This window comes from Neoarius graeffei, chromosome 10 (genome assembly GCF_027579695.1).
Source record: "Neoarius graeffei isolate fNeoGra1 chromosome 10, fNeoGra1.pri, whole genome shotgun sequence".
Taxonomy (NCBI): Eukaryota; Metazoa; Chordata; class Actinopteri; order Siluriformes; family Ariidae; genus Neoarius; species Neoarius graeffei.
Genome location: NC_083578.1, coordinates 29,415,587 through 29,443,291, shown reverse-complemented (window position 1 = coordinate 29,443,291; position 27,705 = coordinate 29,415,587). Strand labels below are relative to the sequence as shown.

Sequence of the window (27,705 nt, the reverse complement as noted above, 5' to 3'; positions counted from 1 at the left end):
AATTCATGAAGACATGGTGAGAACATTAGCCGAGAGTGCCCCTTCATATGCTACAGTCACACGTTGGATCAGAGAATTCAAGCGTGGCAGAGACAGTGTTGAAGATGACCCAAGGTCAGGAAGACCCCCAACTGCAACAACCAAGGATAACCTTGACCTTGCTCTGCAGATGGTCATGCAAGATCATCGGATATCATGTCGTCAGATAGCAGAGAGACTTGGGATATCCATTGAGCGAGCAGACAAAATTTTGACCAAAGAACTGGGATTCTCAAAGGTTTCTGCAAGGTGGGTCCCTTGTCTTTTGACACCTGAACAGAAACGCGCCAGGTGCACTGTGTCCACGAGCAATCTTGAACTGTTTGAAGCTGATGAAGACAATTTCCTTGCTCAATTCATCACTATGGATGAAAGCTGGGTTCATCACTACCAACCCGAAACCAAAGAACAATCAAAGCAGTGGAAGCACACGTCATCTCCGACTCCAAAGAAGGCCAAGGTCGTTCCTTCAGCTGGCAAGGTCATGGCTTCGGTTTTCTGGGATTCCCAGGGTATCATACTGGTCGAATACCTTGAGAAGGGCCACACAGTGACTGGACAGCATTATTCTGGACAAGTGAAGCGCCTATGGGAAGCAATCAAAGAAAAAAGGCCAGGAATGCTCACAAGAGGAATCCTCTTCCACCAAGACAATGCACCAGCCCACACCTCATTGGTTGCCATGGCAACAATTCATGATTGTGGATTCGAACTTGTTCCTCATCCACCTTATTCGCCAGACCTGGCCCCCTCCGACTTCCATCTGTTCCCCCAAATGAAAAAAGCCTTGGCTGGTCACCATTTTGCCAGTGATGATGACATCATAGCTGCAGTCGAGGGGTTTCTTGAGTCCCAAACAAAGGACTTCTTCTACACCGGGATAAAAGCGCTTCAGCACCATTGGAGCAAGTGCTCAGCCCTTGAGGGGGACTATGAGCGCTGCCCAGATCTGAATCACACCAAAGATACTCATACAATACCAGTCATGCACACCGCCTAGTGGCCAGTGTTGGTGATTACCAGTCATACACACCGCCGAGTGGCCAGTGTTAGCCGGTAAAGAAATAAAACAAAAGAGGCTGGCTATATGATATAAGAAAATTCTTCAACCCAGAAACAGATGGGAGCTCCGCTTTTAGGCAGTGCCTAAATCTATATATTAGGACTTGTTCACATGCAACTCACACAACCATTATATAGTTATCTCAGTCTATGAGACTCGGGAGCTCAGATTACAGTTACTGACTTTGTATTATAGACATGCAAATCTTACAGCCTTTGTTTATAGTTATCTCAGTATGAAGCTCTGTCTTAAGTGGCCACTTACATTGCCTCAGTTTACCTGGGTATATTCATTGTCTTTTATATGTACATTGAATGTCCTGAGCAGGAGCTCAGATTGCAGTTGATAAAATAGAGTGGCGGCTACTACAATTATCGACAGTCCATAATTATCGACACCTTTTCAGATTTACCAATTAAAAAAACAATTTTACGAAGGTGAGTTTCAGTTACAACAGTTATTATTGGTTAATGAATCAACCAATTGAGCGGGGTGGCCCTTTGATCTTGTCGTCTGATGACACAGCTCGTTACTTGAGATGGAATTTTTTTTAGCACAATCAGCAATTTGAGGAAAACCTGGACATCATCATTGCAGGTAATCATGATGGAAAGATCATGGACATGCTTTTACTGATCAAATTCACAGATATTTCATAATATTCTTCTCGAAACCTACTTTGTTTCTTACTCTTTCATTTGACAGTCACCATTTTGTATCTAAATGCGCATTTGAGAAGTCACATGAAGTGTCGATAATAGTGATCACTTTCACTCGTGTACACCATTATTGACACCCTGTGGCATTAAGTGACCTTTACAACTGTTATGGATCGATCTTTGTGTAACATTTTTGAAGGAGATGAAGTACTTTTAAAAAAAAAAATCAAAGTGCTATGATTTATAATATTTTTTCCTGATTCATAACAGAATGGAATGTTTATAGGGTATCTGGAATCCTATTGCAATCAGTAGAATTAGACCAGAATTAAATTCCAAGCATATAAAAAAATTACATGCTTGAAATATGCAGATTTTTCTATTCCATTCAGTTTTTTTTTTTTTTTTTTTTGCAGTTTGTTATAAATATCTACCACATATTACAATATCAGCAGACATTTTATATTTTGGTTCGAGGAATCACATGTGACCTTTGACCTGGATTTTCATGCAGTTACAAAGTTAATTGCTTGTTGACATTTATTGGTAAACTACAAAACTAGAAATTAATACAGACAACAATGAATGATTAACAAAATGTGATCTATGGAAATACTTAGAAAGTGGAACCAAAAGATTTTCTGACACAGGTTAAACATTGTCAGTTTATTTGTTTACAAACATGTGAATTACTTCCTCATTTATGTAAGCACCGACATCGATATATTTATATAAAAGATATATTGTACTAAATATAAGTCTATGTAAAACATCGATAACTGTCTCAAGGACTCCACATCTGTTCAGTCAACCTGCCATGAACTGGACAGCTGGCTAAGATCCATTGACAAATCTGGACTACCAGGCAAGTTTAAAGCTTGGATATACCAGCATAGTATCTTGCCAAGGATATTCTGGCTGCTCCTTGTCTACGAGGTCCCCATATCCACTGTGGAGACCTTGGAGAGGAAGGTTAGTACCTGTCTCTGGAGATGGTTGGGATTGCCCAGAAGTCTCAGCAACATCACCCTCTATGGTAACACCACAAAGCTCCGGTTGCCCCTGAAGTCCTTGGAAGAGGAGTTCAAGGTTACATGGGCAAAGGAGGTGCTGATGTACAGGGACTCAAGAGACCCAAAGGTGGTCCAGGCAGAGTGGTGGTGAGGACTGGGAGGAAGTAGAGTGCCCAGGTTGCGGTGCTGGATGCAGAGTCCCGGTTGTGCCATAAAGTTCTAGTGGGTGTGGTGGCACATGGCAGAGCGGGCTTGGGATTGTTCCCAACACCTCGGCACAAGGAGGGCAAGGGGAAGGAGAGGTGGAGGCAGATTCAGGAGGAAGTGAGGGCTACAGTGGAGGAAGAAAAATCAAGCAGAGCCTCTGGCTTAAGGCAACAGGGGGCATGGATATGGTGGGAGCAAGCCATGGACCGGAAAGTCACCTGGTCGGATCTCTGGCAGGCTGAGCCACACCACATCACCTTCCTGATTCGGGCAGTGTATGATGTCCTGCCTAGCCCGGCAAACCTCTTCACCTGGGGTAAGATGGAGACCAGGGCTTAATTTGAGCCGGAACATGACGGAACAAGATCCTGAACCTCCGTTGTCGGATCCGGCAGCTATTTTCATTTCATTCGGTGTTCCGGCAGCTATTTAAATAGATCAGATCACCTCCATGACCATCACAAAGGGAAAAAAAATCAAACAATAAATTAAATAAATAAGTAAATAAAAATTTGTTTAGTGTTCGGTGTTGATTTTGATATCTGTTGTTGATTTCTCTCCTATGACATCCACAAAATCTATGCGAAAGGGGAAGGGGGGGACATGGGGTGTATACTTCCGCTCAATAGAACACCGGGTTTTTTGTAGCCGTTAGCTTGCGCTGTGGAAAAAATGGCAAAAAAACAAGAAAGCTTACTAAAATTTTTCAAAGTCCCAGGACAGCCGGATCCTAAACGACCTAAAATGGACGACGTTGGACACAGTGACACTGCACTAGCACCTGCTGCAAGTGTACCAGACTCATACGTAAAAATGTATTTTAGTTGTATTCAGCATCACTTTTTATATATGGCTCTCACGAAAATGTATTTGAAAATATGTGGCTTTCATGGCTCTCTCAGCTAAAAAGGTTCCCGACCCCTGCCTTAACGTATGTGTGGAGAGCGAGAGTGAACTTGAGTGCCTGTTGGGAGAACATTCTGAGCGTTGTCCATTGTTGTCCAGGATTTGATAACTGGTGCTGTTGCAATACATGTCATGCAATAGGCGTGTGTGCGTAAAGTTATAGTAAACCACCCCCTGCCTTTTTTTTTTTGAGTCGCCGGACCCACCCACCTCCTGCGTTCCGGCCCGGGACCTCCCACTTCACAAATTAAGCACTGGTGGAGACCCTGAACTGCTGACCGTGCTCAGGAAAAGGGACATTGTAACACATCCTGAGCTCCTGCCTGACAGCACTCGGCCAGGGTCGATACACCTGGCGCCATAACCAGGTGCTGAAACCCATTGCAGAAGCCATCAGCAAAGGGATCAGCAGCTGCAGCCGGGTGCGCAACATAACATGAGCAGTTGCATGTGTCAAGGCAGGAGAGCAGCCAAGGGCTGGACACAAGAGGGCGGCAGCAGGGATCCTGGCTACAGCCCAGGACTGGCAATTGTCAGTGGACTTGAAGAAGCAGCTGAGATTTCCGCAGCACATTGTTGGTTCCACCCTGAGGCCAGATAGCACCAAGAACATCATCATGGAGCTGATGGTGCCATGGGAGGACCACCTGGGGGAGGCCCATGAAAGGAAGAAGACCAATGAACATCTGGTGGCAGACTGTCAAGAGCAGGGCTGGAAGGTGAGGTGTATGCCTATTGAAATAGGCTGCAGAGGATTTGTGGGCTACTCACTCCACAAAGCACTCAGTGTACTGGGCATCACAGGAGGAGCAAGGAGCAGAGCCATCAAGAACATCACTGAAGCAGCTGAGAAAGCCTCGAGATGGCTCTGGATAAAGAGAGAGGGTCCAAGGGGACAAGTGAATGCCACCTGAACACACACCGCGGCCTGATAAACCGTGGTGGGGTCGCTTGGGTGAGGGTGTCTGATGTTGAAAGACCCGAAACCCCCGAGGACCCCAGGTTACATGACTGATGATGTGTTCAGGTGCACCAGTAGGTATATTTAAGAACTGAACAAAGGTGTCATGTGATCTGATATGCTAAGTAATCAGGAATCACCTTATTTTATTTATATATATATATATATATATATATATATATATATATATATATATATATATATATATATATATAATATATTGTTCATACTCTCTCACACACATAATATAATTATGTGTGTGAGAGAGTATGATGCATTTATCTTTGGTGTTTTAATAACTGTCAAAGTAAAAATAAAATCAGACTCCTCAAACGTTTGTTGTAATAGTATTATGTTTATGAAATATATTGTGAAAGTGTGAACATATTCAAAAATGAATCCTTATTAAGATCCTCATCCTAAGTCTGACTTAAAATGAGGTTATAAGCATTTGAAATTAATCGCAGTAAATTCTGTTGTGCTTTTCGTTATCAGGGGTTAATTATCATACTCGAACCTATGGGTTTGGAGCTAAACAAAATCGTTTCCTCGGAAAGCAACGTGGTGAAACAAAAAGCATTCACTGGCCAATCAGGTGGCACTTTCCTAATGAATCTCATCTCATTATCTCTAGCCACTTTATCCTGTTCTACAGGGTCGCAGGCAAGCTGGAGCCTATCCCAGCTGACTACGGGCGAAAGATGGGGTACACCCTGGACAAGTCGCCAGGTCATCACAGGGCTGACACATAGACACAGACAACCATTCACACTCACACCTACAGTCAATTTAGAGTCACCAGTTAACCTAACCTGCATGTCTTTGGACTGTGGGGGAAACCGGAGCACCCGGAGGAAACCCACGCGGACACGGGCAGAACATGCAAACTCCACACAGAAAGGCCCTCGCCGGCCACGGGGCTCGAACCCGGACCTTCTTGCTGTGAGGCGACAGCACTAACCACTACACCACCGTGCGGCCTTCCTAATGAATATTCATAAGATTTCCCTGCCCACACCCAAAAAAGGGAATTCCTGGCCAGGCTGTGAAATGTTTGTGTTTAAATATTTGGAATATTTTCCTTCAAAAATGTTCATTTGTGAAACCAGGAAGCTGAGGATCACACGAGCAACTCGGACACAACGATGCAACATCTCTGGATTTACTCCCACACCATCAGCGATCAGTTTGTGGAGAGAAGAGCCCATGGAGCTCCAGGAAGAAGTGCTTCAGCCTGACTGGAGCTGACTGTATGACCCCTGGAACGGTGAGTTACCGAGTTTAGTCATTTTCAGTTCAGCAAGAAGTCTTTTAAACACCGCATTATGAGGAAAAAAAAAGGTCAAAATAGCACTAAATTGGTGGAAATGCAACCAGGAATATAATTAAGAGTGTTAAGAGGCTTTTTTGGTCAAAGCAATGTTCCTATTTTTTGGCTAATCAGTTTACATCCATGATAATTGTCCTAAAGGGATAGTTTGCACTTTAGCGAGAGCAATTCCACTATATTGTATTGAGTGAATTTAAGCGGGGGTTCGGGAGCGGTAGCCCCCGTATTATCAATAATAAATAAAGAAAAGCTTACTTTGTTCTATTATATGTCAAAGTCATCAAAACTGGTGTTTGTCTGTGTTTTGGGATTGGTTGTTTGAGGGTTAGGGTTAGCGTGACTTTTTGCATATTTTAGCGCCCGCTAAAGTGCAGTAGTCCCCAGAGTAGATTATGGTGTTACCGACACCATAGGTGCAAACTACCCCAAAAATACTAATGTGGGCAGAAATTAACCATTTGACAAATGGTTGAAGATATATAATAATTTCTGTAACCTAGCGTTAGTTTGTGTTTGCTAGTTTGTTAGAAAAGTCTGAAAGTTGACAAAGTTTACTGAAATTAGAGGAGAAATATTAGCAACACCAAGGTTAGCCAGCTGGCTAGTTAGCACAGTTAATGTCACTAAATTATTGTTTTTCAGTGTTTTGGGTTTTATTTGTATTTTTATTAGGCTGCAAAACAGTGAATAGACACTCCAGACTAATAACCATGTTAAAAGAGATGAAATGCTTTCAATAACATCAAACGTGTTGGAGATTATTATTGAGTTGTTCTTTGGTGTGGTTCAGCAAACTGCTGTACAACTCTTAGGAAAGAAAACTGTGTGTAAGTGTAAAATCCATTTGTTTAGTGTAAAGGATTGTTTGTTTAGAGTGAGGATTTCTTGCTGTACAAAACAGACACTCTGTGATAAAAAGAAAGGTTTCTGATTCATTGAACGATCTGTGCAGATGTGTCTCACTGTCTTTTCATCTCTTTGGACACAGGAAGGACGCATCCTGCCAGTGAGCTGTACGAGAACACAGAGGAGAGAGATGACGAGGATGAAGACCTCAGACCTGAGCAGCATGAGCAAGAGGAGGATGATGATGTGTGTGAGGTGTTTTTGAGGACCCCATCCCCTTCATGGACCCCGTTTTGTTTGAGGACCCCATCCCCTTCAGGGAATTCACCTTCTTTGAGGACCCCATTTCCTTTGAGGACCCCTTCCCCTTTACCACACCCCTCCACTTTGAGGAACCCATCCCCTTTATGGAAGCTGCCCCCTTCGAGGACCCCGTCCCCCTTATGGAGCCCGTCTGCCTTATAGAACTTGTCCCCCTTTATGCACCCCATCCCCTTTGAGGACCCCATCCCCATTATGGAACTCATCCCCTTTGAGATGCCCATCCCCATTGAGGAAGCCGACCTCCTTGAAGATCCCGACCCCCTTAGGGAACTCCTCCTATTTGAGATGCCCATCCCACTTGAGGTGTTTTTGAAGACCCCATCCCCTTCATGGACCCCGTTCTGTTTGAGGACCCCATCCCCATTACATAGATATGTAATATTGGATCATTTTCCTCAATAAATAAATGACCAAGTACAATATTTTTGTCTCATTTGTTTAATTGGGTTCTCTTTACCTACTTTTCGGACTTGTGTGAAAATCTGACGATGTTTTAGGTTATATTTATGCAGAAATATAGAAAATTCTAAAGGGTTCACAAACTTTCAAGCACCACTGTATATGACAATGCAACTTTCATAAATATTATCATATATCAATTGTAATTATGTTCTACACATACACCTGCAACTCTGACAATATCATTTTCAGTGACTAAAAAATTGGTTTTGAAAGTTCCTACTTTTAAAACATTTTTGATACGGTAATTTTCTTTCAGATATTTCAGTTACAATATGTCTTTGACAGCTTAAAATGCATCTCCGGGCATTTAAAAGCTGCAGAGCTTCCAGGGGCCTCTGGTGGTCACCGGATCCCTGGCCTTACTGGGTTGATGCCCCCCCCCCCCCCCCCCCCCCCTTCCCATTTTACTGGATCTGCCCAAGCATGACAGTGCCCTTGTGCACAAAGTGGAAGAACCCATGTGGCCTGTACAGAGCCCTGACCTAAACAGCACTGACCACCTTTGGGATGAACTGGAATGCAAAGCACACCCCAGCTGTCCTTGACCTCACTAATATTCTTACAGGAAATAGCTACAAATCCCCAAAGTCACATTCCAAAATCTAGTGGAAAGTCTTCCTAGAAGAGTGGACGTTATTATAACAGAAAAGGGGGGACTAAATCTGGAATGGGACCTTCAACAAGCACATGGGTGTGGTGCTCAAGTGTCCACAAACTCTTGGCCAAATCGTGTATAAGGTGAATTCAGATTGTCTAGGTATTCTCATCATTAATAAAACAAAAAATACCACACACGATACTTTTCTTAAGTCCTCAAATTTTGTCGATCAACATGTGAAGTAAAATTACAATCATTATCCACTTTATTATGGACATCTGTACACTTGCCCATCCATGCAGTTATATAATCAGTCAGTCATGAGGCAGCAGCACAATGCAAAAAAAGTCATGCAGATACAGGTCAACAGAGGTCAGAGGAAAATGTCCAGGTTGACAGGAAGGATATAGTACCTCAAGGTTTGATGTGTTCTGCATTGATGCTTTCTGCTCACCAAGGTTGTCACGAATGCTTATTTGAGTTTCTATGGACTTCCTGTTAGCACTGTTGCCTCACAGCAAGAAGGTCCTGCATTCGAGCCCAGTGGCTGACGAGGGCCTTTCTGTGTGGAGTTTGCATGTTCTCCCCGTGTCTGTGTGGGTTTCCTCCGGGTGCTCCGGTTTCCCCCACAGTCCAAAGACATGCAGGTTAGGTTAATTGGTGGCTCTAGATTGACCTTAGGTGTGAATGTGAGTGTGAATGGTTGTTTGTCTCTGTGTCAGCCCTGTGATGACCTGGCAACTTGTCCAGGGTGTACCCCGCCTTTCGCCCGTAGTCAGCTGGGATAGGCTCCAGCTTGCCTGCGACCCTGTAGAACAGGATAAGCGGCTACAGATAATGGATGGATGGACCTCCTGTCAGCTCAGACCAGTCTGGTCATTCTACTCTAACCTCTCTCATCAGCAAGGTTTTTCAGTCTATCCTCCACTCACATTGTTTTTTTGCACCATTCTGTGTAAACTTACAGACTGTTAAGTGTGAAAATTACAGTATCTCTACTCAAACCAGCCATTTCTGGTCCCAACAATAATCACATTTGCCCTCAAAGCGGCACGGTGGTTAGCACTGGTGCCTCACAGCAAGAAGGTTCTGCATTCGAGCCCAGTGGCTGACGGGGGCCTTTCTGTGTGGAGGTTCTCCCTGTGTCTGCGTGGGTTTCCTCCGGGTGCTCCGGTTTCCCCCCACAGTCCAAAGACGTGCAGTTTAGGCTAATTGGTGGCTCTAAATTGACCGTATAGGTGTGAATGTGAGTGCAGATGGTTGTTTGTCTCTATGTGTCAGCCCTGCGATGATCTTGCGACTTGTCCAGTGTGTACCCTGCCTCTTGCCCATAGTCAGCTGGGATAGGCTCCAGCTTGCCCATGACCCTGCACAGGATAAGCGGTTATGGATAATGGATGGCTGGAATGGACGTTTCCCTTAATTTTTATGTATGATTTGAACATAAACTCGAGCTGTAACTATAGGATTGTTTTTTATTTGCATTGTGCTGCTGTCATATAGTTGGCTGATTAGGTATTCCTAATAAAGTGGACGGTGATGATAGATAGATAGATAGATAGATAGATAGATAGATAGATAGATAGATAATTATAGCTAAAGGGGTCCCTAGAGAACCCTTGTTTTAAATGCTTTTTCTAGATAGTTATAAATGCTCCCGCCTGTCATTTCCCTACATTGCCTCAGTAAACGTGAGCGAGCGGCGCGCGCACCCGCACAGTGATGCTAGCGGAGACGCGCGGCCGCGTGAACGCGCGATGTATGTGGGACATTCAGTTTCGGGACTGATGAACAGGACAGGACAGGTTCGTACTTCAACCGGTGAGTTTATCATTTGAAAACTGAGATGTTAAATGATAGTCTTTTTTCCCCCCTGTATGCAACTTTACCGCATAAATGTAGATGTCAGAGACGATGAGCTGTTTATAAATACGTACACGCATCATTCATATATATTTTTTAATTTGTAATTCACTCTTAAAATCTGTTGCCCTTTGGCCCGGCGACTTTATATGATGCGTACACATTTTGTAGAGGAAACATGAATAAAGCTCCTCTGCAATCAGTGACTTGTGGCTCCTGTGTTGTTTTCATGTCTTTTGACTGAGAATGAGAAAGTCCTCTGATGGACCAAGCAGCCTTTTTTAATAGGAGACAGGGACATGTAATGTTTTGAAAACACAATATGATGGAGAAAGAATGGGCACTAATATTTTATCATCGCTTTGATCTCTTATGGGCAGACCTCTGTCTAAAGCAAGCTGCTTTGTTTAATCTAACGTGTTATTTCATACTATATAATTTCTAGGCATTTAGAGTGTTATTACTTTCTAGATATTAATACATTCGTGTGTTATTACTAGCAAACCAGAGGTCTTTTTTTTTTATCCAAAGGGATTGACATGCGTGGTGATTAACAATCTCTTTATCCACTCTCCCAGGAGAGGCTTATTTAAATGAGTTCAGCATCCAATCACTTTAACTGAGAGGAAGGATTTTAGACGTCCATCTGTCTGTTGCCCTGTCCATCTTTCTATAGGATAACTGTTATTATGATTAGGGGTCCAGGTACTTGGCACATGAAACCCTGTAGCTCTATGACATTCGTTGTCTTCTATTTTATCAGTGAAAAAAAAAGATCTGGAAGACATCAAACTTGGTAGAAAGGTAGTACTTCGTTCTGCTACTCAGACAAATGAGACAAGCTTGATCAGATTAAGTGCAGCGCTATACAGCAGTCATTCTTTTGATGCTTTGCCAAAGGCTCCCAAAGCGTCTCATATCTTTTATACATTATTGTGCCACAACTACAAGTTTGTAGGTCGCAGTTTGATTGGCTTTCCATACTTCTATGTATATGCACTTCCATGCCCATGACAAAACAAGCTTTTGATCCACCAAAAGCACTGAGGTCACTTATAGCTTGTTCTCTTTTGGGTCTAATTTAACAAGACTGAGTATGTCCTTGTGGGCGACACAGTGGTGTAATGGTTAGCACTGTCGCCTCACAGCAAGAAGGTTCTGGGTTCAGGTCTAGCCGCCGGTGGGGGCCTTTCTGTGTGGAGTTTGCATGTTCTCCCCATGTCTGCGTGGGTTTCCTCCGGGTGCTCCGGTTTCCCCCACAGTTCAAAGACATGCAGTTAGGTTAACATGCACACTTCAAGTGCAGTGAGATTCATCCTCTGCATTTAACCCATCTGAAGCAGTGAACACACACCCAGAACAGTGGGCAGCCATACTACAGCAGTCTTTTAACCCATCTGAAGCAGTGAACACACACGCGCACACACACCCAGAGCAGTGGGCAGCCATACTACAGCGCCCGGGGAGCAGTCAGGGGTTAGGCACCTTGCTCAAGGTACCTTGCTCAAAGTGCCCTTGAGCAAGGTACCTAACCCCTGACTGCTCCCCGGGCGCTGTAGTATGGCTGCCCACTGCTCTGGGTGTGTGTGCGTGTGTTTTCACTGCTTCAGATGGGTTAAATGCAGAGGATGAATCTCACTGTGCTTGAAGTCTGCATGTGACAAATAAAGGTTTTTTCTTCTTCTTCATATGTCCATTAAGAAAGAGTTATATGTGAAAACACCTTAAGTCTCTAAGCACCGATTCCATATTAACAGCGTCATGATCAGATGATCAGAACACCATGATGCTTTAGAGAAAGATATAATCATTGGACAAACAAACAAAATGTTTACAGGGATGGTGTTAGGAAATGTTGTTCCCTGAAATCAATGTGTCCTAACCGTCTGCCCAACTCCACTGTGATTGTTGTAGAGAGGTGTGAATGAATAGTTGAAAGTTCTGACATCATGTCTCACACTCTTTTCTCACTTAGCAATGAGCAACACTGCATTTCCTCTAGCGAGGTGGAAGCAAGGAAAAATAGTGAAACTACTCTTTTTTTCTTTTGGCCAAGTAGCAGAGACAACTGTTATATAATTTCATTTTCATAACTTTTTTTCTGCAAGTTTTTATTCTGATGGATCAACATAGAAAATGAAACAATGTCTTTATCCCTGCTACTCTGTCATTAAAATAGATCAGTAAATTGGTCAGTTGGAACAACTTTTCTCAGCATAATGAAGCTGTTAATATAGAATCAATGCTTAGGGACTTAAGGTGTTTTCACATATAACTCTTTCTTAATGGACTTACTCAGTCTTGTTAAATTGGACCCGAAAGAGCTGTAAGTGACCTTGGTGCTTTTGGTGCTAACAGTGCAAGTGGACTGAAAACAGGACTCGGACAAATTATTTACACACAACTTATTTAGAACTCAGTATTCACATGATAACGAGGATAGTTTAATTCAAAGTAGTTATTTTACATGGTGTCATTTCCTTGTGGAGAAATGGAGTGAAAAATAGAGTGAGCAAAATAAAGAATTGAAGTGAAATTCCAGAAGCGTGTGGAAAAAAGCAAAGCAACGAGGAGATGGATTTTGTTGCAAAACCACCTAATGCTTCATGTCATACTGTAGTATTGCTTGTGGTTAGCAAAGACAAAATGCATGCATTCATGACACATATTCCAAGAATAATATACAGTTCCCATTTTTCCTATCAATGAGAGACTCAGTTCAGTAGCACAATACCTCTAGTGGTGTTTTTTCCATTTTGTTTCTATTTGGGAAGGTGACAGAAAAATGCGGTTAAGTATGGACAGCAAGTCCCCAGGGTCCCCCCCCCCCCCCCCCCAAGTCATGAAGCAAAACACGAAGTGGACCACTTCCACAAAATGAACCACAAATGGTTTGCTTGTAGGTCATTTTAAAAGGGTCTGGAATGCTGGAATGTTAAAATGTGCCAAGTATGTGCCAACATGCCTATAAACATAAACATAAGAACAAAACATGCATTTTAGCTTCACAATTCACTAAATTTTAAAATTAGATTGTTGATGAAAGTTTTTTTTTTTTTGAGTGGACAACAATAAGATTTGTGATTTCACATATTGTGCCTTGTTGGTTACAATCTGCTCCCTTCTTTTTTCAAAACCTAAGGTCCCCCTACTGTCCTGAAAGGCTATAAAAGCTTGGAGTTTTCCCGGGTTTGTTTTGGATGATTTTCAAAAGCAGATCTGAGTATAATGAGTCTGTAAAGTTAGGGTGTGTTTGTCAATAGGGTGTGTGATCTAACATTAAATTAACTGCTTCTGAGGAGCTGCTAACTATTTTTGGACATGAAAGAAAATTCTACATATTTATACTTGATAGGACCTCCTTTGGCTGCAGCTTTTTTTGGCGTATGTTATTAGGTATAAATGATTAATAGTTTGACGTTGCACACTCTTACACTTTCTTATTTAGTTGGATGGGAACTGCAACTATTGACCTCAAGCACATGAATCTTTTGGTTTTAAACCACTCAAGGGTGACAAGGTGTTTATTTTGGGATATTATTTTGTTGGAAAATGAATCATATTTTAAGTCCCAGGTGCTCTTATGGATTGGAACAGGATTTTCTCCATCCATTTTATGAGTTTTCCAGAGAAGACTCCTTGATTTAAAGGGCCTGAATTGTAAAGAATTGCTTTGTTTAGTGGTGGGTTTTAGATCATAAAACATGGCAGTCTCTACCTAGTGTGGTTTTATTATTTATAATTATATCAACTACTCAGCCACTCTCGTAAATGTATTGTATATGACCATTTTCTGTTTCCTTATAAGTATCAATTAGTAATCATTATAATTACTTAAACATCCATTATATATGGATTACAAATATGATTTTAAATTTGCACACAGAAAGGCCCGTCAACCACTGGGCTTGAACCCAGAACGTTTTGGTCCATATCTCATATCTTAGAAACAAACAAAATTATTTTTTTCCACAGATTTCTTTGGGTTCTGCCAAGCACAAAAACCTCAAGAACCATTTAGTTCTGCCCACTTAGCTTTTTTTCCCCCAATTTGCATAATATGCAAAACCTGGTCCTTGGATTTTTGGCCTATCTTCACAAATTTGGTGTCAAACTATGCAGCAGAGTGTGGACCTCAATAATTATTTAAAAAACCCGCTCACATTTGCAAACATTATGGCTGCCTATTGTCAATCAATACTAATGAGATGGAGCATTGTGGGTGGTAAAAGAGAGCAACTGGACTTGCTTGAAGATTCTTGAAGACGTTTCACCTCTCATTCACTTCTTCAGTTCTGTCTGACTAGGGCTACGTTTACATTAGACCGTATCTGTCTCGTTTTCTTCGCGGATGCACTGTCCGTTTACATTAAAACGCCTGGAAACGCCGGGAAACGGGAATCCGCCAGCGTCCACGTATTCAATCCAGATCGTGTCAGCTCCGGTGCTGTGTAAACATTCAGAATACGCGGATACGCTGTGCTGAGCTCTAGCTGGCGTCTCATTGGACAACGTCACTGTGACATCCACCTTCCTGATTCGCTGGCGTTGGTCATGTGACACGACTGCTGAAAAACGGCGCGGACTTCCGCCTTGTATCACCTTTCATTAAAGAGTATAAAAGTATGAAAATACTGCAAATACTGATGCAAATACTGCCCATTGTGTAGTTATGATTGTCTTTAGGCTTGCCATCCTTCCACTTGCAAGTGGTAAGTGATGTGCGCTGGGATCACACACACAGCGGCTCAGTCCCGAATCACAGCTTGTTCACTTCACTCGCGCGCTGTGTGAGCTGCGCAAGGCCGGAGTGCGCACCCTCCAGAGGGCACTCGCTGTTCAGGGCGGAGTGATTTGGAGCGCAGGATGCCTGCGGAGCCGAGCGTATCCGTGTATTGGTATTGCTGTGTGCACGCAAATCGTGTATTGGTGTTGCTGTGTGCACACTAATCGTTTTAAAAACGTTTATCTGATGATCCGCTGGTATGGTCTAATGTAAACATGGGCTAGTAGGGAGTATCAGGTATTTATCCTCTCATGGATGAAAAGCTCATCTAAGGTGTCGTTGAGTCATCCTGTTGGTGTGGGTCACTGGGGGCTGGATGTGAACGGCCTCGAGAGTCGTTAGGGTGATCAATGGGTTGCCCGTTAAGGTGATCAATGGAATGCTGATTCTCTCTGTCCTCCTGTGAGTCACTGAAAACAGCTGGGTTTTGGTGTGCATTCAGTTCTCTGGGAAGTGTGCCGTTTCTCGAGGCCGTTCACATCCAGCCCCCAGTGACCCACACCAACAGGATGACTCAACGACACCTTAGATGAGCTTTTCATCCATGAGAGGATAAATACCTGATACTCCCTACTAGTCAGACAGAACTGAAGAAGCCTTTCGGATGAGAGGTGAAACGTCTTCAAGAATCTTCAAGCAAGTCCAGTTGCTCTCTTTTACCACCCACAGTCTGTCAGTGCGTTTACATGCACATAGAGAAAATCGAATTTCTGCCGTTGTTCGACTGAAATTGAAGTTCTAAATGGCATGTAAACACCTTAGCTAGGCTGAAATTGAACCGAACTTGATTTCTCGCAATCGAGCTACACGACCTAGATTATGCGATTTTTGCCGAGCTACTTAGTGCATGTAAACCCTATCGAGCTACATAGTCGAGCCGCTTACTTCAGCACTGCCCCTTCTGGAAGTGACGAGACCACAAGCGGGAAACACAACAGCCTCGGTCGGCATGACAACGAATCATGACAACGGCATGAATCTTTTCTTTTTGTGGCATTGTTTGCACTGTTAAAATTTAGCTCACTTACTGTATCACCAAATACATCTGTACAGCTGTTGCATAGCTGTGAATTGTGTACATAAACAGGTCATTGTATTTGTGTGTGTGTCTGAAGAATGTCAATAAAAACAAAACAATTGAACTTTTTGTGTGTTTATTAAGACATAAGTTAAATTGTAAGCAAAAAAATATTTTTTTGTAAGCAAAAAATGGACTTTAGAAAAATATACAATTGTGCAAAATAAGTTGTCTTACAAAACAGTGGTCTGCGCCGGACAGTTTGTGGCCATACAGTCTGTTAGAGCAAGCCTAACAGCTTGAACACGGAACTGCCAGTGTTGCCAGATTGGGAGGTTTTAAGTGCATTTTAGCGGATTTGAACATGTTTTGGGCTGGAAAACGTCAGCAGTATCTGGCAACACTATAGCTCTTCTTCATGACGACAACCGGAAGTGTACCAACACGATGGGGCGTGTAGCGCCACCTGTGGCTCGGGTGCACAATGCACCTTACACAATAGCTCGATTTCACAGTTGCATGTAGGATTGGATTTCTCTGGCACCCCTGCTGGGACCCTTTGCTCGATTACCGACAGTAGCTCGATTTGGATGTGCATGTAAATGTACTGACTATGACCTGGATGACTGAGAATCTTCACAGAGATGGAGCATTATTTACTCAAACAGTTGTAACTCATGAATGCTGGTATGGATTTAGAGGAAACATTAAAGACACATACAGGACACAATTCTGAAGTCATATGAAAAGTTTCAGGTGTGGTCATATATCAAGGGTGGAACTAAGCTCACATAACTGTTTCTCAGGAAGTGTAAATCCAATCAGACTGAAATTTGGTGTGGTGCATCTATGTGCTAATCTGTCAGATTCTGAATGATGACCTAGTTAATTAAAATGAAACATGGCCACTATCAGCCAATCAGTTTTTGGCAGGCATTTGACAGGGTGGCGGCACGGTGGTGTAGTGGTTAGCGCTGTCGCCTCACAGCAAGAAGGTCCTGGGTTCGAGCCCCGGGGCTGGCGAGGGCCTTTCTGTGTGGAGTTTGCATGTTCTCCCCGTGTCCGCGTGGGTTTCCTCCGGGTGCTCCGGTTTCCCCCACAGTCCAAAGACATGCAGGTTAGGTTAACTGGTGACTCTAAATTGACCGTAGGTGTGAATGTGAGTGTGAATGGTTGTCTGTGTCTATGTGTCAGCCCTGTGATGACCTGGCGACTTGTCCAGGGTGTACCCCGCCTTTCGCCCGTAGTCAGCTGGGATAGGCTCCAGCTTGCCTGCGACCCTGTAGAAGGATAAAGCGGCTAGAGATAATGAGATGAGATGAGATTTGACAGGGTTAATTAATATTGAGCTATCATTATGAAACTTGAATGGTAGGTTCAGGTAGTGACCCATAAGTAACTGATACAGTCTGACTCAGATTGGCCACTAAGGGGGTGCTAATCATATTTTTGCACACCAAAATAAGTGAAACCTTTTTTTGTGAACTAATTCTTCACAATATTGATGTTAAACTACTCAGGTCAAGCGTGAGCCTCAATAATTATCAAAAACACTGACATCTGTAAGCAATAAGCCCACCACATGTCAACCAGTTTTAAAGAGGTGGAGTCGGTTTATAAATATCTGTAATTCATGATTGGTCATATGAATTTGAACTAAACTGGTACAAGATTCTGAAGATGTATGCAAATTATGGGGGATGGTCATACATAGGAGGCAGAACGTAAGTAAAAACATCTCTTTTTCAAGAAGATTAAGGCTACATCCACACGACAACGGCAACGAGATGTTATTTAAAAATATATCGCGTCCAAATGGGCAACGATCAGTAAAATATCAGGTCCATATGGCAACGCAACGCTTGCTGAAAACGATGCAATACACATGCCACACCTCTAGGGGCGCTGTAAGACGGTCCCTTCGGAGACACCAGAACAATAGAAGAAGTAAGGATGCATGCGCATAAACTATTATGCGCAAGACTTCATATTAGCCACAAAGTCAGGAAAATCTGTTCGTAAAATTACATTATAATGACCAAATACAATGAAAAGTATTTTTCCAGTCTCACCTGTGAAAGGTAATCCCATGTGATCTCATTTGGACAGCAAACCTGTTGGTACAGTTAAACACAGCTAATCTTTATTCTCCGCTTTGACCTATCCAATATGGCGGCGAGGATGACGTATGATTCTACGCGGAAGGCGGCATCTTTAATGGTCCGGAATAAATTGAATGCTACACATTGATGGATTAATTTGTTGTTTCTCACCTGTGAAAGGTAATCCCATGTGATCTCGTTTGGACAGTAAACCTGTTGGTACAGTTAAACGCAGCACATGAATCTTTATTCTCCGCTTTGACCTATCCAATATGGCGGCGAGGATGACGTATGATTCTACGCGGAAGGCGGCGTCTTTAATGGTCCGGAATAAATTGAATGCTACACGTTGATGGTTTAATTTGCTCTTCTACGCCCTTTTTGAGGAATGTATTGTAGGACTTAAACCAACATCTGAAGAGGTGAGATCGCTCCTTTTTTTCCCTATTTTTGCTGGCAGGATTGACTCTGCCCTAAGGGCAGAGTCTCTCTCTCTCTCTCTCTCTCACTCACTTTGCACCATTACACAATAAATATTCACAGTGAAAATATTTTGTAAGCGCGTTTCATGAACCAAGTTATAGGATTTGTTGACAACTCGCATCGAGTTTGTTACACTTCTACCCGGCGTGAAGCACTCACAGTCATGTGGTTGTGACGTCATCGTAAACAAATCTGTTCTACTCATCCAGACGACTTCACAACAGCAACGTTGCCAGATCTTTCCACTCTGGAACCCGTTCTCAAAAAGATTGCGTTTTGGGCACCCAAAACGCCGGTGCCGTGTGGACGCCAGGCCTAAACGATAAGCAATTGTATCGGAGTCACCTGAATCCGTTGCTGTGTGGACAGGACCTAAGGCTGATCAAACCAGATAGTGGATTTTTCATGATCCCTAATTACTGAAAAATATGGCCACCCTCAGCCAATCAGGATTTAGGAGGCATTTGACAAGGTTCCCATTAATCTTTCATGATCAAACGTGCATGGCAGTTTCAGGGAGAGACCTAATAGTACCTGATGCAGTCTCAGTCAAATTGCACAATGGGGTCACAGGACTTGAGGTTAAGATCAAATAGCTGTTTCTTAGGAACCAAAAGTCCAAGTGAGCTGAAATTTGGTGTGCTTCATTGATCTGCTAATCTGTAACTAGACATTTAATAATCATTGAATTACCCCAAAACCATGAGGTTAGTCAGCCTTCAACAGGCCAATTAGCTTTCAACAAGCATTTTCAACAACTAGCATTGAGCTATCATCACAAAACTGGATAAATATGTTCATGTGTAGACCGTTTATGGTTGTATTTGTTTTCACAAGAGTTGGCCATGAGGGTGGCGCCATTTGTAAGGTGTGCTTGTGGCTATATTTATATGGTTTCAAGATTCAAGAGAGATTAATTGTCAATATGTCTATATACACTGAACAAAAATATAAACGCAGCACCTAAAGATTTTATTTATTTTGTACATCCGATACTGATTTTTTTTTTCTGCCCACATCAAATGATAGTATAGCATACCAGTAAACATTTTTTGAAAAAAAAAAAAATGTCCCTCTACTCAAGTTCTGAGCAGTGCCCAGACTTGAGATAATCCATGATCCAGTCGGGTGTGACCATTGCAGACAAAAATTTCACTGAGTAATGCATGTCATGACCATCCTTTATGTGGGGCCAATAAAAGGCCACCCTAAAATGACAAAAATGTTCAAATGTCAAGATACCACAGATGACCAGAATCAACCGGGAACGAGCCATTGGCATGCTGCAGGCTGGAATGTCCATCAGAGCTGTAGGGCGTCAATTGGGGGTGCTATTCCACGATAGTCCGCCTCCGACGACGATTTCAGCAGCATGGCACCACAGACAACATGCCACATGCACGCAGGCCACGTGTCACCACTCCAGCACAAGACCGGCATATCCGTCTGACCCACCTGCGTGATCGGTGCCGGACTGCAACACGGACCACAGATGAGACCATGGGGAGACACAATCGCAGGGTCAGCAGTCAAACTGTGAGAAACCGACTCAGAGAAGCTGGCCTCCATGCACGTAGACCTCATCGAGGATTGGACCTGACTGCTGGGCGACGACGTTCTCATCTGGACTGGGCTCGGGCACATAGAAAATAAAAATGAAAATGAATTTCTATCTGAACATTTGTATTTCATAAAATATGGACCGCTGCGTTTATATTTTTGTTCAGTGTATAAGTATACAGTGCATTGAAATACCATTTCTTTCAGACTCCCCATGGTGCATTTATAGAAAAATAGAATGATTACAAAACAAGGTATATAAATAACACTATATATTATGTGGACACAAGTGTTTTACTGGGAAATACGCCACTCGTATTTTTCATGTGAACTACGTCCGAGACACGGAGAACCAAAACCGTGACGTAACTCTCTATATGTCACTTGTGACGAAATCAATGAACCGTTTTGATAAATTTGGGTACTTTGTGAATGTGTCTATATCAAACAGAAAATCACACGCTGGCTTGAAGACATGAAGTTTATCTTCTCGTGTTGAAAAGCTCACATTTTTCATACAAAATACAGTGTCTTTCAAAAGTATTCATCCCCCTTGGTGTTTGTCCTGTTTTGTTGTGTTACAAGCTGGAATTAAAATGGATTTTTTGGGGGTTAGCATCATTTGATTTACACAACATATGTACAGCTTTAAAGGTGTAAATTGTTGTTTTATTGTGACACAAACAATAATTAAGATGAAAAATACCAGAAATCTGGAGTGTGCATAAGTATGCACCCCCTTGCATATAAAACCCCGAAATAAGAGCTGGTCCAACCAATTCACTTCATAAGTCACAGAATTAGTTGATTAAGATCCACTGGTGTGCAATCAGTGTCAAATGACCTGTCACATGATGTCTGTATAAATTAACCTGTTCTGGAAGGACTGACTCTGCAACCCTACTAAGCAAGCAACATGAGAACCAAGGAGCAATCCAAACATGTCAGAGGCAAAGTTGTGAAGAAGTATAGATCAGGGTTGGGTTATAAAAAAATATCCCAAACTTTGAATATCCCATGGAGCACCATTAAATCCATTATAGCAACATGGAAAGAATATGGCACTGCTACAAACCTGACAAGAGAAGGCCACCCACCAAAACTCGTAGACAGGGCAAAGAGGGCATTAATCAGAGATGCAACAAAGACACCAAAGATAACACTGAAGGAGCTGCAAAGATCCACAGTGGAGATGGGAGTATCTGTGCATCGGACCACTTTAAGTTGTACACTCCACAGAGCGGGGCTTTATGGAAGAGTGGCCAGAAAAAAGCAATTGCTTAAGAAAACACTTTTGGAGTTTGCCCAATATCATGTGGCAGACTCCCCAAATGCATGGAAGAAGATTCTCTGGTCAGATGAGACTAAAATTGATATTTGTGGCCATCATGGAAATGCCACGTGTGGTGCAAACCCAACACCTTGAGAACACCATTCCTACAGTGAAGCATGGTGGTGGCAGCATCATACTGTGGGGATGTTTTTCATCTGCAGGGACAGGAAAGCTGGTCAGGATTGAAGGAAAGATGGATGGCACTAAATACAGGGTAATTCTGGGGGAAAACCTGTTTGAGTCAGCCAGAGGTTTGAGACTGGGATGAAGGTTCACATTCCAGCAGGACAATGACCCTAAACAAACTGCTAAAGCTACACTGGAGTGGTTTAAAAGGAAACATTTAAATGCCTTAGAATGGCCTAATCAAAGCCCAGACCTTAATCCAATTGAGATTCTGTGGCATAACTTGAAGATTGCTGTACATCAACGCAACCCATCTAACTTGATGGAATTGGAGCAGTTTTACCTTGAGGAATGGGCAAAAATCCCAGTGGCTAGATGTGCTAAGCTGATTGACATACCCCAAGAGACTTGCAGCTGTAATTGCAGCAAAAGCTGGCTCTACAAATTATTAACTTTTTTGGGGGGGAATCTCTATGCACACTCCAGAGTTTTTTTTTTTTCATCTTAATTATTGTTTGTGTCACAATAAAGCAACAATTTTCACCTCTAAAGTGGTAGGTATGTTGTGTAACTCAAATGGTGCTAACCCTCCAAAAATCCATTTTAATTCCAGCTTGTAATGTGACAAAAGAGGACAAACACAAAGGGGGATGAATACTTTTGCAAGACACTGTACTTTGCAGATCTGAGTGACATACTTCCTGATATATCACTCCAATGATGTCACTCCCAGTGTTTTCCTGCTGACTAGATGTGCATTGTCATTGTACTAACTCCAAATTAGCTGTTTCTCTTTTTAATGTCACATTCAAAACATGTTTTACAATAGTTTATATAGCACAACACTTTCTAATATGGATTGTCAACAGATAGCAATTTGGCCCATCAAACAAAAGCCATGATAAATCCTGGCCAAATGAAGTCCCAAAAATGAAATACAAAGTAGGTCCTTACCTGTTAGAAGGTATTTCATTAAGATTTATTTGTAGCAAAGTCTTTGAAAAGTCCAGCTCAGAGAAAGCCACCCTCTGAAGTTTTTTTTTTACTTTCATATTTTAGGTTGTCATTTTACTTGTTATATTATGATATTTTACTAGCTAATGTGGAAAATCCATGACTGCACCTGTGTTCCCTCCCATTATCAAAACTTAAACCAATAAACATAAGCCTGTTATGACTCATGTATAGTTTAACACATCAAAGTATCTATTTTAACAAAGTATTGAACTTGGGCCAGTAGCAGTATTTCTTTGAAATATTCCAATTGCTGGACTGAAAATGTAGCTACAGGCTGTGAGATTGAGAGGCAGAGAAAGGCATACTGACAGTTTATTTATGACACGCATGTATGATTTTCAGTATAACAATGAGTAGTGATATTGAGTAAGTGTCCTAATATGAGAATATCAATAGTGTGAACCCAAACCCTAATATTATTGTTGTTTAATCAGACAGAATGTGAAAAATTAACATTGTAGGACATAATACTGATGTGCTATGTAGGAACTACTGCTACTTTTGCCATCTCCTCCTGCCCAGCTGTCCCGCTGTCTCTCTCTCACACGCACGCACGCACGCACGCACGCACACACTCTTTTTATTTAAAATGCTAACTCCTTTTGGTTAATGTGGAGACAGTGAAAACACATCATCATAACCTGTTATCCTAAAGTTTACTATCTGAACTGAAACCATGAAAATTCAGTACTATTACATTTTCTTTGCTTGCATTTATATTTGAAGTTGGCTGCTCCAGCCTCCAGTTCTGCATGACAAAAGCAGCCCAATGGTCAATAAAATTAACCTCAAAACCAGTCCAAACCAAAATTCAAATATCCTATGCAATGCTTTTATATTCCACTTATTTTACATTTATTTTACATTTATTGGCAAATTATGTATCCAGCCAGATTGGATGGAGAGTGTCTGTGAACAGCAATTTTTAAGTCTTGCCACAGATGCTCAATATACAAACATATACAGTGCCTTGCAAAAGTATTCATACCCCTTGAACTTTTTCACATTTTTCCACCTTACAGCCACGAACTTAAAAGTTTTTTTACTGAGATTTTATGTGATAGACCAACACAGAGTAGCACATAATTGTGAAGTGAAATGAAAATGATAAATGGTCTTCAAAATATTAAACAAATATAAATCTGAAAAACGTGATGTGCATTAGTATTCAGCCCCCTGCGTCAATACTTTGTAGAGCCACCTTTTGCTGCAATTACAGCTGCAAGTCTTTTGTGGTATGTCTCTACCAGCTTTGCACATCTAGACACTGAAATTTTTGCCCATTCTTCTTTGCAAAATAGCTCAAGCTCAGCCAGATTGGATGGAGAGCGTCTGTGAACAGCAATTTTTAAGTCTTGCCACAGATGCTCAATGGGATTTAGGTCTGGACTTTGACTGGGCCATTCTAACACATGAATATTCTTTGATCTAAACCATTCCATTGTAGCTCTGGCTGTATGTTTAGGTTCATTGTCTTGCTGGAAGGTGAATCTCCTTCCCGGTCTCAAGTCTTTTGCAGCCTCCAACAGGTTTTCTTCCAGGATTGCCCTGTATTTAGCTCCATTCATCTTCCCATCAACTCTGACCAGCTTCCCTGTCTCTGCTGAAGAAAAGCATCCCCATAGCATGATGCTGCCACCACCATGTTTCACAGTGGGGATGGTATGTGCAGGGTGATGAGCAGTGTTAGTTTTCCGCCACACATAGCGCTTTGCATTTAGGCCAAAAAGTTCAACTTTGGTCTCATCTGACCAAAGCACCTTCTTCCACATGTTTGCTGTGTCCCCTACATTTCTTATGCCTGTCTTCCAACAATGGCTTTCTTCTTGCCACTCTTCCAAAAAGGCCAGATTTGTGGAGTGTACGACTTATAGTTGTCCTGTGCACAGATTCTCCCACCTGAGCTGTGGATTTCTGCAGCTCCTCCAGAGTGATCATGGGCCTCTTGGCTGCTTCTCTGACCAGTACTCTCCTTGCTCGCTCTGTCAGTTTAGGTGGGCGGCCATGTCTTGGTAGGTTTGCAGTTGTGCAATACTTTTTCCATTTTTGAATGATGGATTGAACAGTGCTGCTTGAGATGTTCAGGGCTTGGGATATTTTTTTTATAACCTAACCCTGCTTTAAACTTCTCCAGAACTTTATCCGTGACCTGTCTGATGAGTTCTTTGGTCTTCATGATGCTGTTTGTTCTTCAGTGTTCTCTAACACACCACTGAGGCCTTCACAGAACAAGTGTATTTATGCTGAGAGTAAATTACACACAGTAGGACTCTATTAACTAATTAGATGACTTCTGAAGGCAATTGATTGCACTGGATTGTATTTAGAGGTATTGGAGTACAGGGGGCTGAATACTAATGCACACTACATTTTTCAGATTTTTATTTGTTTAAAATTTTGAAGACCATTTATCATTTTTGTTTCACTTCACAATTATGTGCTACTCTGTGTTGGTCTATCACATAAAATCTCAATAAAAAACTTTTAAGTTCGTGGTTGTAAGCTGGAAAAATGTGAAAAAGTTCAAGGGGTATGAATACTTTTGCAAGGCATTGTATGGCTTATTTCTGTAACTAAAAAAGGATCTAAATTTGAAGTATTTAAATTATTAACATTAAAAAAGTGCATAGAAGAGAGGCAAATGCCATGTAATAAATAGCGGGTGAACATTTTATGAAGCCAACATAAGTCTCTCTCTCTCTCTTTCCCCAGGTTATATAACAGATGGCCTGAGTTCTTTCACATATCTCCAAAGCAACCAATATCCTTTGAGTAAGAAAGACCTGTATGCTGTTGTAACACTCAATAGTTCCTTTCTTGCCATTAACTTAAAATGAGAGAAGATTCTCAGTTACCTATCAGATCATGCCAAAATAGATCTGATAAGTCTTGATATTTTCAGTTAACTTGACAGTTTATGTAGCAAGCATTACAATCTTGACAAGAATGTACCAAGAAAGAAGGAGATAAACAAGTGAACAAGCTTGAAGTTTTATGTGGGTACATCTCTACTAGTTAAAAACCATAATGTATAGTAGTGCACAGTCAGTTGGCCATGCTGAGGCTAGTCCATTGCAATCCCCCCATCTCCATTCTTCTCCTAGAATGGGCCATCGTCGGGTAAATGCTGGCAGAAGGGGCAGTGAGTGTGGAGGTGGCAGAAAGACCCTTTCTATGGAGAATATCCAGTCCCTAAATGCTGCCTATACAGCATCTGGCCCTGTCTATGTGAGTGATCATGAGGCTCTATCCTCCACTGATTACCCAAAAGGCACTATGACATTGGGCCGCACCACAAGTCGTGGAAAGGCTGCCATCATGGGCAGTAGCCCCAACATCAGCTCATCCTTGGGGCACCTTCATTTAGATTCAGGATCATATGGAGATCATGGAACCATGCACCTCCTCCCACAACACCAGTGGCCTTTTTCACCACTGTTGAGACAAGCTGTGCGAGGTGTGGCCAGAAGAGAAGGAAATCCCCTAATAGAGCACCTAAGGGAATTGCAAATGGATAGCAACATGTTCCAGAGAGAGCTAGATGTGAGAGACAGTACTCTTGGTTCTTCAGTCAACAGTATCAAAAACTTCTGGAGTCCTGAATTAAAGAAGAAACGAGGAAAGAGAAAAGAAAGTGTGGCAAAGACATCCAAGGAGCAGATGAGTGTAATGAAGGAGAAGAACCAGGTAAGAATCCACAAGGCTGCATGCACTTACTGTATTAAATAATCTATCTATCTATCTATCTATCTATCTATCTATCTATCTATCTATCTATCTATCTATCTATCTATCTATCTATCTATCGCTAATTTCTGACACTTTGGATGAACTGTCCTTGATTATTCATTGTAGGTGTATGTTCTAATACAGTTGTTCTCAACTCCAGTCATGGGTACCCACTGCAGATACATAATTCAGTTAGTAAAGGGCACAATAATGATCTGATGAGCTTGCTTGGGTAAGTTGAGAGTAGGAGAAACCCCTCGTGTTCTCTGGGGTGGGGTTTACATTAGACCGTATCAGCGGATCATCAGATTAACGTTTTTAAAACGATTAGCGTGCACACAGCAACGCCAATACATGATTCGCGCGCACACAGCAACGCCAATACATGGATACGCTCGGCTCCGCAGGCATCCTGCGCTCCAAATCACTCCGCCCTGAACAGCGAGTGCCCTCTGGAGGGTGCGCACTCCGGCCCTGCGCAGCTCACAGAGCACGCGAGTGAAGCGCACGAGCAGTGATTCGGGACTGAGCCGCTGTGTGTGTGATCCCAGTGCATATCGGGCATGCGCAAGTCACTCACCACTTGCAAGTGGAAGGATGGCAAGCCTAAAGACAATCATAACTACACAATGGGCAGTATTTGCATCAGTATTTGGAGTATTTTCATACTTTTATACTCTTTAATGAAAGGTGATACAAGGCGGAAGTCCGCGCCGTTTTTCAGCAGTCGCGTCACATGACCAACAGCAGCGAATCAGGAAGGTGGATGTCACAGTGACGTTGTCCAATGACGACTCCAGCTAGAGCTCAGCACAGCGTATCCGCGTATTCTCAATGTTTACACAGCACCGGACCAGACACGATCTGGATTGAATACGTGGACCCTGGCGGATTCCCGTTTCCCGGCGTTTTAATGTAAACGGACAGTGCATCCGCGAAGAAAACGAGACAGATACGGTCTAATGTAAACTTGGCCTGGGTCTCCAGTACTAGAGCTTAGATCCACTGTCGATTTTGAATTTACCCTCACATTCATCCCCCTTCACTTTTTTCCACATTTTTATTGCATTACAGCCTCACTCTGAAATGGCTATAATAGCTATAATTTCATTTAAAATATATTATTATGAAAAAGCATGAATACTTTTTAAATGCTTAAAAATAAAGAGTAAAAAAAAATCACATTTACATGTATTCAGACACTTTGTTCTGTGCTTTGTTGAAGCCTTTTGGTAGTGATTACAGCTTTGTCTTCTTGGTTATCTTATACAATGTCTTGC

The 27,705-nt window shown here is 42.2% G+C and overlaps 1 protein-coding gene across 11 annotated transcripts in view; it reads left to right on the top strand.

The window, feature by feature from the left end:
• The first annotated feature begins 10,193 nt into the window (after positions 1–10,193).
• Positions 10,194–27,705, top strand: part of LOC132893007 (ERC protein 2) — a 684,550-nt gene continuing 667,038 nt past the window's right edge. For 10 of the 11 annotated variants that reach the window (XM_060931692.1, XM_060931691.1, XM_060931690.1 and 7 more), the window contains exons 1-2: positions 10,194–10,229; positions 25,409–26,383. In XM_060931692.1, coding sequence (XP_060787675.1) covers positions 25,724–26,383 — 660 coding nt within the window. In that variant the 5' untranslated portion in view covers positions 10,194–10,229; positions 25,409–25,723. Of the gene's footprint in view, positions 10,230–25,406; positions 26,384–27,705 lie in introns of those variants that run through there. The other variant, XM_060931682.1, reaches the window with a different exon arrangement.